This window comes from Gobio gobio (genome assembly GCF_949357685.1).
Source record: "Gobio gobio genome assembly, chromosome: 15".
NCBI lineage: Eukaryota > Metazoa > Chordata > Actinopteri > Cypriniformes > Gobionidae > Gobio > Gobio gobio.
Genome location: NC_137108.1, coordinates 31,974,164 through 31,989,386, shown reverse-complemented (window position 1 = coordinate 31,989,386; position 15,223 = coordinate 31,974,164). Strand labels below are relative to the sequence as shown.

Here is a 15,223-nt window from a genome sequence, read left to right as displayed (position 1 = left end):
TGTGTGTGTGTGTGTGTGTGTGTGTGTGTGTGTGTGTGTGTGTGTGTGTGTGTGTGTGTGTGTGTGTGTGTGTGTGTGTGTGTGTGTGTGTGTGTGTGTGTGTGTGTGTGTGTGTGTGTGTGTGTGTGTGTGTGTGTGTGTGTGTGTGTGTGTGTGGAGGAGGGGGAGTCTCTGTCATCTCACCCCACCCGAGGGATGATTTTCGGTACATTTGCGCAGTTTAGAACCAGACAGACAACAGGAAATTAATAATATTGTTTGTAATGCTTCAAAAATATTAAGCATTGTATACCTAGAGGTACATGCACATGCTACGGAGTCCATGAGGTCTGAGTTGCACGCAATGGGCAACTGGACTGAGAATTTTCATGGAAAACTGTATACTGCATAAGGACATATTTCATATTACTGGATGCACTACATGTAATGAAAATGTGACATATGACTCCTTCAGAAAAGGCAGTGTGTTTTGGAAGAGACACAATGGCAGTGTCCCTCTGAGACCAGGGCATGTTGATTACATTCAGCAGTTCTGTCTAGACGCCAGTCAAATAGACACGCGCAGCCCACTGCAGCACCCGGGAGAGACTGCTAAATGACTAGGACTTTTCATTTTCATTCATGAGGGAGCGTAAGGGGGAGGGAAATCAGCGAGGGAGGCAAGCAGCGATGTCTGGGAGAATGTTACACTCTGGTTTTGTTTAGGTTTTTTAATTAGAATGGATGTATAGGCACAGAGAGTTAGAGTTTAAGAAATGGGATCTGTCTGATTCTTTTTTTCTTTTCTTTTTTGTTAGGGTTCAACAAATGGCTTTGTTGTATTTATTTATTAATTTCTTTTTAAATGTCATCCATGAAATTTAAATATGTATTTAGGTATAGAGCATTATTAGAATTTAACTAATGAGCTTAGTATAAAATATAATTAGGGTTTATTTATTTATTGAAGATTAATTATTGATTAAGTTTATGTTATGTTAGCATTTCGGCTGGTTGTTTGATTTATATTTTTTTATCATTAATATTATTTACTTATTTATTTATATTTCAAAGCCATTTATTTATATTTTAATGCCATTTAAGTTCATGATTTTTTTGAGTATTTCTAATATGTTCATTTATGACAGTGGGGAAACTATTATTATATATTCATTTTAAATGTTCCTTTTTAATCAGCGATCAGTTGTTAACAAAATAATATTGTCTAGTTCTTATGTATCAATATATCAGTATCTATGTTATTGGATATTTATGGTAGACTATGCCATCTTAAATTTCAAGTGATTCAGAATATTACATCTGTGTATTTTTCATACTTGTTTGTAGGAGGGTTCTTTGTGGCCATCAGATAATGGGCTGAGACAAGGAGCATCTGAGGTAAGCTGTGTGTGTGTGTGTGTGTGTGTGTGTGTGTGTGTGTGTGTGTGTGTGTGTGTGTGTGTGTGTGTGTGTGTGTGTGTGTGTGTGTGTGTGTGTGTGTGTGTGTGTGTGTGTGTGTGTGTGTGTGTGTGTGTGTGTGTGTGTGTGTGTGTGTGTGTGTGTGTGTGTGTGTGTGTGTGTGTGTGTGTGTGTGTGTGTGTGTGTGTGTGTGTGTGTGTGTGTGTGTGTGTGTCCTATACTCTAAGGAGCTTGTTTCAAGGGCTGTTGTTCTCCTTGTATAAATGGCATGTCTGCCTGTAACAAGCAGTGAAGTCTCCTCAAGTGCATGCTGTGTCAATGCCAGTGTGTGCCTGTGCCTCTCAGTGTAGGCGTATGTGAGGGAGGATAGTCTCTGAGACTGTCTGTGAGTGATAGCACTTAAAATATTGTGTGTGAAGAGAATTCATGCATATATATTCATTGTTTGTGTGGGGAGGGGAGGGGGGGGGGTTGTCTCTCTCACTGGGATGCAGCCTCTCAGCAGTTCATTAATCTCTCACCCTCCTCTGGCAGCGTCTAGACGGTCGTCTGAGAGACCAGACACTCAGGGTCTATCTGCGTAAATTGTCTCCCATCAGCCTCAAACTCACTAATGTAAACGTGGCCCCTGCAGTAATGAGGCTGATCTCATTGGCTAACTGACATGCAGATTTCACTCATATGAAGATATTTTATCAGCTGTGTATTAGCATACTAATGTCTGGACTGGGGACTGTTTAAGTTTGGGGCTCTGCTGAGTTTATATGGAAATGGTAGAGTCATTATTTATCTGTGCGGATGTGGCATGAGTAGAATACCATTATTTTGAATGAACACAATTTTGTCTGCTGCAAAAATAGATTTATCTGGATGTTGTTCTAGTTGATTATCTAGACTCTTTCTCTCATTGTTTTTTATGTGGTATGGGGCTGGGTGATATAGCATAAAAATGTATCAAGATTTGATTTGTTTTTTAATGTCTATATAAAATGTATAATCATTATTATTATGGTATATTATTATATACATTTAATAAATAAAAAATGAATTTATCTATAATTATATAAAATGTGTGCGTAAATCTTTTTTTTTTTACTAGTGGGTGCAGGACACTATAGTTAATTTATGTAAATGAGGATAGCAAAATAATTGTTTGTATTATTGTAACTGTGACATTGACCTGACCATGTTTTGCTTAAGTGTTTTTTCTTTAATTGCTAATGCGACCTTTTACACCACAGACTGAACAAAATGAAGCATTACTTGGTAATTGGTTGACCTAAATTCTTGGTATTATCTAATTATGTACTTAAATTTAACAGCTGATTGTTATATAAATATATAAATTCATACTGGAGTCTGTCAAGAAAATAGCTTCATTATTTATATTTATTATTATTATTATTATTATTATTTTCTCTTTGGAGTCTGTCAAAAAAATTAAATAACATCATTTTTTTTCTTTGACCATACATGCAGTTTCTTTTGGCAAATTCATTCTAAATATTTATCTATATGTTTATGCAATTATTTTATTTTATGCACCAATAAGTAGTTGCCTAGTATTCGTTAGTCTGTTTGTTCGTTCATTCTTTCATTAGTCATGTACAATGCAAAAACGTATAAAATGTCACACAGGAAATTGAGGGATGATGCAAACAAATTATTGAAACAGTGTTTTCCTTGGAACAGACCGCTATGAAAAACGTACTCATGGAAAGTATAATGTTTTATGTCCACCAGGTAAATAATATTGAATGTTTTGAATTATACCCAAGTGGTCAAAAGTTGTGGGCTGGTAATTGAAAGGTTGTGGGTTCAAACCCTACAAGGGATGATCCATGAACTACTACCACCATTGTGCCCTTAAGCTTTGGATAATTGTATTTTGCTAACGTCTAATTACTAGTTACTGATTAGTTACTGAATTTATGGCTAAGATGGCAGATTTTCATTTAAGTTATTGGATTCTCCATCTTCTCCTCTGCAGGTGGTGTATGCTCCTCAGCCAAGGGACCGTTTCACCGCTCCCACTTTCATGCAGCACAACCGCTTCAGACGTTTCCAGCCTACCTACCCATACCTGCAGCATGAGATTGATCTGCCTCCCACCATCTCGCTGTCAGACGGAGAGGAACCGCCGCCGTACCAGGGCCCCTGCACGCTGCAGCTGAGAGACCCCGAACAGCAGCTTGAGCTCAACAGAGAGTCCGTGCGTGCCCCGCCCAACCGGACCATCTTCGACAGCGACCTCATTGACATGCACAGTTCAGGGGGTGGCGGTGGGCCGCGACCTCCCAGTAGCAACTCTGGGATTAGCGCCACCAGCTCCAGTACCCATGGACGCATGGAGGGCCCTCCGCCCGCTTATAGTCAAGTCATTGGGCAGCAGTCGGGCATCGTACTTTACCTCCACCAGCACAGCAATAACCCGCCCCTCCCTGTCACTGTGCAGACTCCGCCCAGGGGCCGGACGGATTTAAACAGCCCAGAGAGCACAATAGCGCTAAGCAAAGACCGACATAGGGAGGAGCTTGTGTGATGGGGGCGGGGCTAGCACACGATTGGCCGATCGCAATCACTCTCCACCCGTAAAGGGAACAGGCTCTCCCTCTTGACACTCCCGTGCACAACAGCGCTTAATGCGTCTTCGCCACAAAAGCGAAACCATGTGTTAAAAAAAAAAAGAGTATGGAGCTATACAAAAGAAATAATTTTCATTTGTTTTCTGTCAGACCAGCTGTGCTAAAACTGGGGTTTATGCACTGCCTGGAGTCTCCCACCTTAATTGCTCTTTATTACTTGTGTATAGCCGACAAATTTAGAGAAAGTAATTCGCACACAAGACGGGCTTTTTTGTTGTTATTCTTGTTAGTTTTATCATTGTATCCCCCTTGAACGCCCCCTCCTGCCCAACCCACACTTTGAAATACTAGGTGTGTGGATAGAATTTTTTTTCCCTTTTTTTTAATTTAAAGACCGAGATCTGTGCAGCATGAACAAAACAAATGCGAAAATGGGTGAAAATCCAAATCCTAGTGCCAAGGTGTATGCGGAAGGTGTCATTGGGCGTTGACTGTCTTAAAGACTTGTTATACATTTAAATTGAAAACGTTTTCTGAACTTTTGCACTATTGTTGAGGTTAATCAGAGAAATTCGGGAATGGGGTAGTGTGGGGGGGGGGGGGGTGTATGTGTTTACTGTTTGTACTGTCGTTTTCATGTAGATCCGATCATATGCTTCAGTGCGAGCTTTCTACCGAAAGGGAAGTGATCATGTCTGTCTCAGCACAAGAAAAATCTCTGGTCCAGCCTAAAATAACCTTGATCTAAAAGAGGCACAGAATACAGAGAGTCTGCTCTACTCTCATCTATCCTCACCACTGACATGTTCAGCCGCTTTAACAGACTCCAGCTGATCTAAAGTCAGTTGGCTGGTGGCACGGTTGACATTTTGCCTAAAGTTTTTGGTTTAAGGTTTTGACGTTATGAGATTGTTGCTTATTCTAAAGAGGTTTTCCAACCTTTTTCTCATCAGCTCTTTTTTTTTATTATCATCATGTATTTATTATAAAAATAGTAAGCGGAAATATTAAAACCTTAATGTTATTTTCTTTATAGACTCTAGTGAGAAAATATAAAAATCAATCTCTGTGTGTGTGTGTGTGTGTATGTATATATGTACACTCACCTAAAGGATTATTAGGAACACCATACTAATACTGTGTTTGACCCCCTTTCACCTTCAGAACTGCCTTAATTCTACGTGGCATTGATTCAACAAGGTGCTGAAAGCATTCTTTAGAAATCTTGGCCCATATTGATAGGATAGCATCTTGCAGATGGAGATTTGTGGGATGCACATCCAGGGCACGAAGCTCCCGTTCCACCACATCCCAAAGATGCTCTATTGGGTTGAGATCTGGTGACTGTGGGGGCCATTTTAGTACATTGAACTCATTGTCATGTTCAAGAAACCAATTTGAAATGATTCTAGCTTTGTGACATGGTGCATTATCCTGCTGGAAGTAGCCATCAGAGGATGGGTACATGGTGGTCATAAAGGGATAGACATGGTCAGAGACAATCCTCAGGTAGGCCGTGGCATTTAAACGATGCCCAATTGGCACTAAGGGGCCTAAAGTGTGCCAAGAAAACATCCCCCACACCATTACACCACCACCACCAGCCTGCACAGTGGTAACAAGGCATGATGGATCCATGTTCTCATTCTGTTTACGCCTTATTCTGACTCTACCATCTGAATGTCTCAACAGAAATCGAGACTCATCAGACCAGGCAACATTTTTCCAGTCTTCAACTGTCCAATTTTGGTGAGCTTGTGCAAATTGTAGCCTCTTTTTCCTATTTGTAGTGGAGATGAGTGGTACCCGGTGGGGTCTTCTGCTGTTGTAGCCCATCCGCCTCAAGGTTGTGCGTGTTGTGGCTTCACAAATGCTTTGCTGCATACCTCGGTTGTAACGAGTGGTTATTTCAGTCAAAGTTGCTCTTCTATCAGCTTGAATCAGTCGGCCCATTCTTCTCTGACCTCTAGCATCAACAAGGCATTTTCACCCACAGGACTGCCGCATACTGGATGTTTTTCCCTTTTCACACCATTCTTTGTAAACCCTAGAAATGGTTGTGCGTGAAAATCCCAGTAACTGAGCAGATTGTGAAATACTCAGACCGGCCCGTCTGGCACCAACAACCATGCCACGCTCTAAATTGCTTAAATCACCTTTCCTTCCCATTCTGACATTCAGTTTGGAGTTCAGGAGATTGTCTTGACCAGGACCACACCACTAAATGCATTAAAGCAACTGCCATGTGATTGGTTGATTAGATAATTGCATTAATGAGAAATTGAACAGGTGTTCCTAATAATCCTTTAGGTGAGTGTGTGTATATATGTATGTATGTATATATATGTATGTATGTGTATATATATATATATATATATATATATATATATATATATATATATATATATATATATATATATATATATATATATATATATATATTTATTTATTTCCTCGTTGGAGTCTATCAAGAAAATTTAATTTTTACAATTTTAAGGTCATCATTTCATGCTATTTGCACTTTTGTTTTCAAATCCAGTTCTCTATTGTAGTGCTTTTTTTCTGACATGAAACATGAGTCACTACCTGCTAATATTTTCCACACTTTTTGTTTGGGTTTCCACATCTTCCAGCCAAAACCGGAACGCAGACATTCATTGGCATAATCTTCTAATCAAAATGCCAATGTGGTCGAAGGATTTAAAAAAAAAAAAAACCTGTTTTGCGTGTTGTATTATCTAGTCCCCAACAAGAATTAATCAGGTTTCAAAATGTGGTGAAGTCAAGGGCTAATGTGATGGGCATTTTTGAAAATACCTATTTTTACCCAGCAATCTTCTGTCCTGTTGCCTTTGCTCTCACTCTGTCACCAACCAGAGTGATCCCGACCCTTACACCAGCTCCAGCGCACACCAGTCCTGAACACTGAACTCTCTTCCTGTCCATATGTGTTCCTCTTATTTGCCACGTAGACATACAGTCAGGAAATCCAAGATCTGTACTTCTCAGAGCGGCTCTCTGCATTCAGTTTAATCTTGGGTGTAATCGATCACAATCATTTAGGCTCAGATTGAGGATGTTGCTCTGACTAAGAATCTGGTGCAGAGGTAGAGAAAATCTCAAAGAAAGCCCAAAGACTCTTACAAGTTAATGCACACACACACATCCCTTTAAAAAGGAGACTGAAGACTGAGCCCCTGTTTTTAGTCACCACTGAGTCTGTTGAGGATAGATGGACTTGTGAAAAGGCCATGGTGATTTATTTTTCTTTTCTTTTCTTCTGGGGATCATGGTAAAAAAAATTCAAAAGCAACACTCACCTTTATAAGCTACTCTATTTGTACTCAGAATGTTAGAGTCGGCCAATCATGTGTTTGAATGCTTTTATTTCATGTCTGTGTCGGTTGGCTTTATTCTTTTCTTTCTCTGCTCTTGGTGGGATTTTTTTTTCTATGTTTGTGGACAGAATTTATGCCGTCTGGACCCATGTGCTCCAAACCCGACTAAACAGATCAACACTCTACTATATTTCAATTTCTAGAACCACAACAAACTGGGCTAGATTTGGAATTTTAGAATCAGTTACATCCCTTGGCAAAAGTGATGGAATCACCATGCTTGGAGGACGTTCACCCAGCTTTTTTGCTTTATAGCAAATAAACAAATCGCAGATATGACTAAAAAAATGTCTGTTTAATAGCTGGACATTGTGGTTCCATTAGTTTTTTTTTATTTTTATTAATGGCGTATTGGTTTCCAGATCAAATTGAGGAAAAAAATGGAATAACTTAATGTTGAGGGAAATTATGGAATCATCAACAACAACAAAAAAACATAATTAGTACTTTGTTGCTTCTCCTTTGGCCTTTATGATGGTATTTTTTGAGGCATGGACTTATGGACTTTTTGATGCATGGTTTAATTCTCCATTAAACTGGTCCCAACTTTTTTTCCATTCAGATTGAGATCTGGACTGTTTTATAAAATGTGTTAATTTGCTATTAAGTAAAAAAAAAAAAAAAAAATTAATAATAAGAATTCCAGCAGCTAAGCTCGATATAGAATTGTAGAGTCGTTATTTGCTCATGTCTTTCAAGCACATGCTTTTAAAGCTCACAACTTACTCAACACTTTGCCGAGTCTGAGGGAGATGTTTCTCTCAGACCATCTGGGAAAAATAACCAAGGCTACAAAGAGCAAAGCGAGAGCACAATGTCACCGCATTCAGAACCGTATGCTATTTAAGAGCCCTTACCCTGTTTCCTATCCCTTGGTTCTTTTTACCTCTTGGCCGTCTTCGACCGTTTCATTAGTCAGTTTGCTGCTCCCGCTGTTGCTGCTGCTGCTATGCTGCTTCTCATATGCTGCACTTTTTGTTTTGCTCGTCTGTCCATCATCCATCCTTGCGCCATTCTAAATGCTTCCCTTTGTCCTCCACAATTTGTTTCCATCTCAAAGGAAGAGCTTTGTGCCGTTTTCTACTGTCCAAGGAGTTTGCATGTTACTCACGAGCTGAATCGGTGCCTATCGATCGTGTTGTTTTCGAGCGACGTAGGAACCCACTTGCACTCTAAAAGTTCCCACCTTAGCTGTGCCTCACTTCCAATGGTGCTTTCTTCTTCTGTGTAATGTTTTTTTTTTTTTATCTTCTTTTATTTGTAAGGTGCTGTAAATAAAGTTAGTCTGTATGCACATATCCTACCCAATGGGTAGAAACCACAGAAAAAAGACATTGTTAATAATGTAACAATTTATAGTTGATATAAAGATTTTAACATGGCAATGGATTTGTAAATGCCTACTGTTCAAATGTGCTGTTTTTATTTTATTTTATTTTATTTTAGGCGAACAAGGAAATGCATTATCAGAAAGATGCTTAATTATGGAAATACTTAAGTAAAGAGCATTTCATACATTTTTGAGTAACATCTTGCTACAGAAAGAATGAAAACGCTGTTCTAGAATGTTTCTTTAAACACTGCCCCAACCATAAAAGACACACTTACACACATGCAAATGGATTTATTTAATCAAAAATACATTCTAACTTTAAGTCGTAAATTGGGATCCAGCGAATGGAAACTAGTTAGCAGTGCCAGACTCCCACTCACAGACACAAACGCTGAGGGGTTGTGCTTAAAACAACAGTGTTCATTTGAATCCCAACATGTACATGATTTTTCATGCCACCCTGTGTTGTGCTTCCTGTATTTGCAAGTTTAATAATGAACCAAATGAGAGATGTAGTTTTAACATTCTTATTTTTGTTATATACTGTATTTCAGACATTCTTGTGTATGTGGTGTATAGGAGCAAAAAAAAAAAAAAAAAAGATTTTAAATTGCAAATATTTATGTGCTGGTGCTCCACTGTACAATAGCTTGTATTCGCATGTCTATAGTTATATACCTGAAGATAATGTACATAGCGATGCCATTTTGACTACAAGCACCTGACTAACAGCAGTTGTGACATGTTGAGCAATGTACCAAGATGCTTTTGAAGCTTTTCTTTCTTGCACAAGCACAGAGAACTAACAATAACCAAAATGGTTTAGACTTGTTTTACTCTGATGCTTATCGAATGTCTGATAACCGACATTTAGAAATAAAAAGCAACACAATATCAGACCTTTTACACTCTAAATTTTGCTCCCCCCAGCTCATGATACTTTGCATGTTCATGTGCGTGGATATTTTATAAACATGCAAATACATATTTATTTTATTTACACCGTGTTGTAATAGGTTTTAAGTATAAGGTCTGTTATTGTAATGCTTCTTTTTTTTTCCAGAAAAAGTAATCAAAACATGTTGCTCTAATCACTGTTATATAGTCAAACTTTTATGCTTGTACTTCTGCTGTTGCCCAACTGCAGTTAAACTAATAAACTAAAAGTACCAGTTGCTGATGTGTCTGATGTTTAGGTTTTTTTTTACTCAAATAATATCCTGAACATGTCATATCATACATTTTATTATTCTCTCAATTAACATATTGAGGTGATTTGAGGTTAGATTAAAAAAAACTAGCAGTTTTATTCAAGTAGTTGTTTGATAAAAGTAAACATTTTTAAACGTCAAAAGAGGAACTATGTGGGTTATCAATTGTCTTTATTACCCACAGACTTTTTATGCAGTCCAGATACTCAGTAAACACAAAGTGCAATTCAAGACATTGTACCGTCCGGGTTACTGTGTAGGCAATATGCACAAAAACTCAAATACAAACATGCACATGGTGAAACAAATGCAAATCATTAAATATAGATACTGATATTAATTACGACTTGGTTATCAAGTAGAAATATTTTCAATACTCTTTACCTTAAAAAAATTGAACTAAAATAAACTCACAAACACTCTTAATATGATTTTGGCTTAATTCGGTAATATAATTCTAGTATTCTTGCTAGTTCAAGTTTGTTTCTCTCCAAATCACCCAACTTGTAGAGTGCATGGAAACCATTAGACATGATAATAGTTCTTGTGTATGAACATTCAATACCAAAGGGATAGTTCACCAAAAAAAAAATTATATTCTGTCATCATTTACTCACCCTCATGTTGTTCCAAACCTGCAAGATTTTTGTCAAATGTCTTTTTTGTCAATACAATGAAAGTCAAAGTGTTGTTTTGAACTCCACTGAGTTTCCTTATATGGACATAAACATTTTTCAAAATATATTTTGTGTTCTGCGGAAGAAACTCATTTATGGTTGAACTGTCCCTTTAAGAAAACACCAAACACTTTGTGACATTGTGAGTAATTATTGATCATGTGAAACATTCCTTAATACACATAGTTTTTAAAAGTGTCTTCCCTTAGTTGACAGCTTGATTGGACCACAGCAAGCCATGCAGCCTAGTCGGCTTTCTTACGGAAAGACATTTTGTCTTTCGTCTCCTGCAGTTTCTCCGAAAATTTGTCTTTCGTCTCAGAGATGCGCCCTTTAGTCTCCTCCATTCGTTCCGAGAGCAGTTCTTTGGTTTCCTCCATCTTCTCTGAAAACCTCTCTTTCGTCTCCTCCATTTTCTCCGTCAGTAGTTCCCTGGTCTCCTCCATTTTGTCTTGCAGGTACCCTTTAACAGGCAGAGGGGTGGAGAGGTATCCGTGTTTCCGGAGGTACTGTACAGACAGGGACGTTCCACCCAGTGTAACGGTGTATCGTGCAGGAGTTGCGAGCTGTGACCAGATAGACAAAGTAATACATTAACATTCACAATGATTATTCATATATCATATACATATTTTAAATCCATGTCAAATAATCTTCGATTTTGTTTATATACCTTATACATGGCATAGGCTGTGAGTGCATAGCCACCCTGGGAATCTCGCAAAATTCCCACCATCCAATCTGGTAAACCGATGAACTCCAGAAACGGGACCAGGTTCACCCCTCTGCAGAGAACACAGAACTTTCGTAACCTCAAAGTGTTGTTTGTATAGCAGTAGTTGACTGTCCAGATGACGCTGTTAAAGCTTGTCTGTCCTGCCAAAGCTCAGACTTTATCTGATAAAACTCCCATACCCTGCCAGCCTCACCTTAAGGTCTGTGTGCTTAGCCTGTATGTTTTGATCTTTAAAGTAAAAGCCCCTCAATTCACATAGTTTGCTAAATTCAAAACTAGTATAGCCCAAGTACCATTAGACAACACATTGACATAATGAGCTCATTTACATAAATAGATCATATTCATAAAGAACCCCTAGTGAAACAAACCTATAACAACATTTATGTAAAATACATTTTTCATACTAAGTATATTACGAATCCATTAACATATTTACTGACATATCGCTTGAGTCAATAATATCAGTCTTTAAATGAAAGATATTTAAAGTGTACCTGACGTATACTTCTTCCAATAGTTCCACTTTAGCACAATCAAATATACTTCAGTATTTCTTAAGATGGACTTCAACACAATTTCTGGATAACTAAAGTACATTAAGTACAAAATTAGTTGTTCCAATTTAGCAGTATTTCAAAAGTACAATTGCAGGGTATTTATATTAAGTACATACATATGTAAATGTATTTGTAGTAAACTACAAAAAAAAAATATATATACTATTTTTAAAAAAAAATAATAATAATTATGTTTCACTAGGGACATTATATCGGTTCAAGGTTTTTTTTGTTGTTTTTTTTAATTGTGCATGCTAATTTCCATTCTTTTCTACATTTAGATTACATTTGCTGTCATCTAAAATTCACTTTAAGTTAATCTTTAAAAACCCTAGTTTAATAACACTGTAAATGTAATCTTTAGCAAATCTAAACATTAATATTAATTTGACATACTGCATTTCATAATATTGTGATGCTTATATTCAGCAGCAGCATTTAAAATTATTTGTTTTTTTGGGTTTTATTTTGACAAAACAGTGTATTATTTTAATAGACAATTTAGTGTTATTAACCATTACATACAAATATTTATCAGCAAAATTGTATCTTTGTAACACACTAAGATGAAAACCTTACATACAAAATTAAATAATACATAAATAGTCCTAAATCCTTAAAATTAATTTAATTTGGCAGTCAATGCCAAGATAAAACAGATTAAGAAAAATAACTGACAAGCTGAACAAGTCTAAGTAAAGACGGAGCTTTTTAAATATAACTGTGGCACTTGTCATCTTGTTATTTTTTTTTTTTTTTACTAATGGTGCGTTTCTGTGCAGGATGCTGATTGTCACTTACTTCATTGCAGCATAATAGAAGCTCCCAAACCATACTGTGGACGTGACGATGTGCACAGGCACCATGACTTTACCATACTGTTTAAATGTCTTTTTAAATCTCTGGAAGAGCCCAATAGATTTATCCTGCAGAGGGTCGACATCACCCTTACTCTGAAGGGCAGACCCTGTATCACCCTTAAAAAGACCCTCAGTCCCTGCTAGACTCTGCGGAGGGTTTAATGGCGTTTCTTCCTCTGTGGACGTTTTGCGGCCCTCCTTCGTCCTGATGACATTAGTGCAACTGAAGCAGCGTGAGGTCCGGACGGTCACAGGAAGCTCACCCGCAGCCCAGGTGTGACCCAGGTGCGCCGAGCGCAGCAGAACCACGCGCCGCAGTGTGACTGGAGCCCACATCCGCTGCATCACCTCCCCCACCTACAAAGTGCCACCTACAGGTCCTGGACAGGCTAAAGAGGTTAGTGTCAAACAACAATTACACACAAACTATTAATATCTGGCTAATGATCTACAGTAGCAGTCAAAAATGTGGTGACCATTATATATATATATATATTTGTATATAATTTTTTTTAAATAATTATGTAGGAGTTGGCCGGGATAACGACACTCAATACAACTAACTAGTGCCAAAGATACAAGGGAATTTCGTCAATAAAAAACATCCTGATTTCTTTAGTGTAATCTAGGCAAAGTGTGGCTACTTTGAAGAAGATAAAAACATTAAAGCCACAATATGTAATTTTTCCCCGCTAGTGATTATTCAAAACAAAGGTGTAGTTTGATGATGCCTCTTTCAGCCATGCAGTCCTGTTTTATCATATTAGATACAATTGAGTATGTTGAAAATCATGTTATAATGCTACTCTGTGGGTTCACTCAACGGCTGCTATGAGATGCTTGTTGCACACTGCAGTAAGCTAGATCAATATTATGGAATGGTAAAACATGGTACTCGCTGTAAATCAAGAAAACGTGATTTAAACAATAAGACTAACTGTGTTGAGCTATATAACGGTGATTAGTTTTCTGTCGATTAATGTATCCAAACAGTTGCTCACCTGTCTAATAAAACACATGCTCTATTAAGCATCTTTGGTGGTTCCATGGTTTCTACAAAATAAATCAAGAGTAACTGAAATCAAGGGTAACGTGGGTATGACGTCATTGATAGGCGACGCACACGGACACAGTCAGTGTCCTGGTTAAAATTGCTTATTTCTCTGGATTTAAATATTCTTGGAAACATTTGGGATAATGTAAGTACACAAGTCAACAAAATATATAACACTGTTCTAGTGTTTTTTGGATACATTGATCCAAAAATCTTACATATTGTGCCTTTAAGTTGTGTTGTTTTAAGAACCATGTTGACTCTGTGATGCAACTTAAATTGTTATTGGATTTGTACGTTTTAAACTTAACTATATATGACCTAGTTTTATTGACCTAGACCTAGTATGACATAATTAACGATTCAAAAGTCACACAGGCTGAGCATGATGAACACATGCTATTGGTCAGGTTTGGGTCATGGCTCCCTGTCATCCACCAGACTGATCAGGTTAAAGACAAAGTACTCTAATTCCAAAGATTAACGAGATTAGTTTTAACCAGTCAGCTAAACTTGACTAAATATCTGTTATAATTTTTGCAGTGGTAAGAATATTTCCTTAAACTTTCTTCAGTGTTATATTATATGTACGAGGCTTTTAACACAACTGTAACATGTTTCCTACCTACCTTCTAAGCAAAAGATCAAGCCGGTAAATTAAAATTGTGCTTTATGTTTAGCTTCATAGCATTATATGAATACAGATCAGTCACAAAAGCAACACATGTAATCCACTAAAAGTTGGTGATTCCTGAATTCCTAACATTTATGAAGTATCAGTCTGCCTAGAACTATAAGCATGATCATATGTTGGTCTTCTACCTATGACATTGGGCTTGTTTTGGAGGACAAATAGACGTTTGCTGAAATAAAAACACTAGAGCTCAAGTTAACAGGGCCCTGATCTAAACTTCAACACACTGATTTGCCACTCCTACAAGACACACACAGCCAGAACAGCTGAAACAACACTAAATATATCAGCTGGAAGAAATAGTTAGACATAGTTTGTTAAAAACAGAGTTGTAACTTACATTCACCTCTTGAAGTTCTGCTGTGTGTTTAAGGAGAGTGCGCGCAGAGCTCCATAACTCTACAGACTCGTGTCATGTAGGCTACACGCACGTTCTCTAGCTAGACATATCCACATGGAGCTGCTGCGCGCGGCATCATGGGAAGTGTAGTCATTTGAGGGTAAGCAATGGATCACTCTGCGTAGGTTAGCAGCCTTGAACTTTTATCCGACTTTTGTATTTGTCCCGGAATTAGTGATGTTGGTTAGACTTTTATACCCCTACGTGTATAGTCTTGATTTCCGTATGATATTTTTATTATTATTTTATTTATTTTTAATGTATTCTTGCTGTTTTTGTATATCATAATGCACTATTGTCGTTATTATTGTTGTTGT

At 37.6% G+C, this 15,223-nt stretch overlaps 2 protein-coding genes across 7 annotated transcripts in view; one reads left to right on the top strand and one right to left on the bottom strand.

Moving 5' to 3' along the window:
- ldlrad4b (low density lipoprotein receptor class A domain containing 4b) overlaps positions 1-5,050 on the top strand; it is a gene marked incomplete at its 5' end in the record, with an annotated part of 59,807 nt that extends 54,757 nt beyond the window's left edge. For 2 of the 3 annotated variants that reach the window (XM_079837235.1, XM_079837236.1), the window contains 2 exons: positions 1,327-1,377; positions 3,389-4,089. In XM_079837235.1, coding sequence (XP_079693361.1) covers positions 1,327-1,377; positions 3,389-3,940 — 603 coding nt within the window. In that variant the 3' untranslated portion in view covers positions 3,941-4,089. Of the gene's footprint in view, positions 1-1,326; positions 1,378-3,388 lie in introns of all 3 variants that reach the window. The other variant, XM_079837234.1, reaches the window with a different exon arrangement.
- Positions 5,051-8,825: 3,775 nt separating this feature from the next.
- fam210ab (family with sequence similarity 210 member Ab) lies at positions 8,826-14,968 on the bottom strand. Of its 4 annotated transcripts, none has more exons than XM_079837214.1 (4): positions 14,847-14,968; positions 12,700-13,138; positions 11,276-11,387; positions 8,826-11,168 (listed from the first exon to the last, which is right to left on the bottom strand). In XM_079837214.1, exons 2-4 carry the CDS (start codon positions 13,101-13,103, stop codon positions 10,848-10,850), a joined length of 837 nt encoding a protein of 278 aa, XP_079693340.1. In that variant the 5' UTR covers positions 13,104-13,138; positions 14,847-14,968; the 3' UTR covers positions 8,826-10,847. The 4 variants fall into 4 exon arrangements, with proteins under 4 accessions (XP_079693340.1, XP_079693341.1, XP_079693342.1 ...); XM_079837215.1 differs by having other exon boundaries at positions 8,991-11,168; positions 12,700-13,147; XM_079837216.1 differs by having other exon boundaries at positions 8,991-11,168; positions 14,853-14,968.
- Positions 14,969-15,223: the final 255 nt, after the last annotated feature.

Coding starts and splice junctions, on each gene's coding strand:
- fam210ab (XM_079837214.1), bottom strand. CDS start 13,103: ATGCAGCGGATGTGGGCTCCAGTCACACTGCGGCGCGTGGTTCTGCTG. Junction 11,388..12,699: donor TTCTATTATGCTGCAATGAA/GTAAGTGACAAT, acceptor TGTTCTCTGCAG/AGGGGTGAACCTGGTCCCGT. Junction 11,169..11,275: donor CAGCCTATGCCATGTATAAG/GTATATAAACAA, acceptor ATCTGGTCACAG/CTCGCAACTCCTGCACGATA.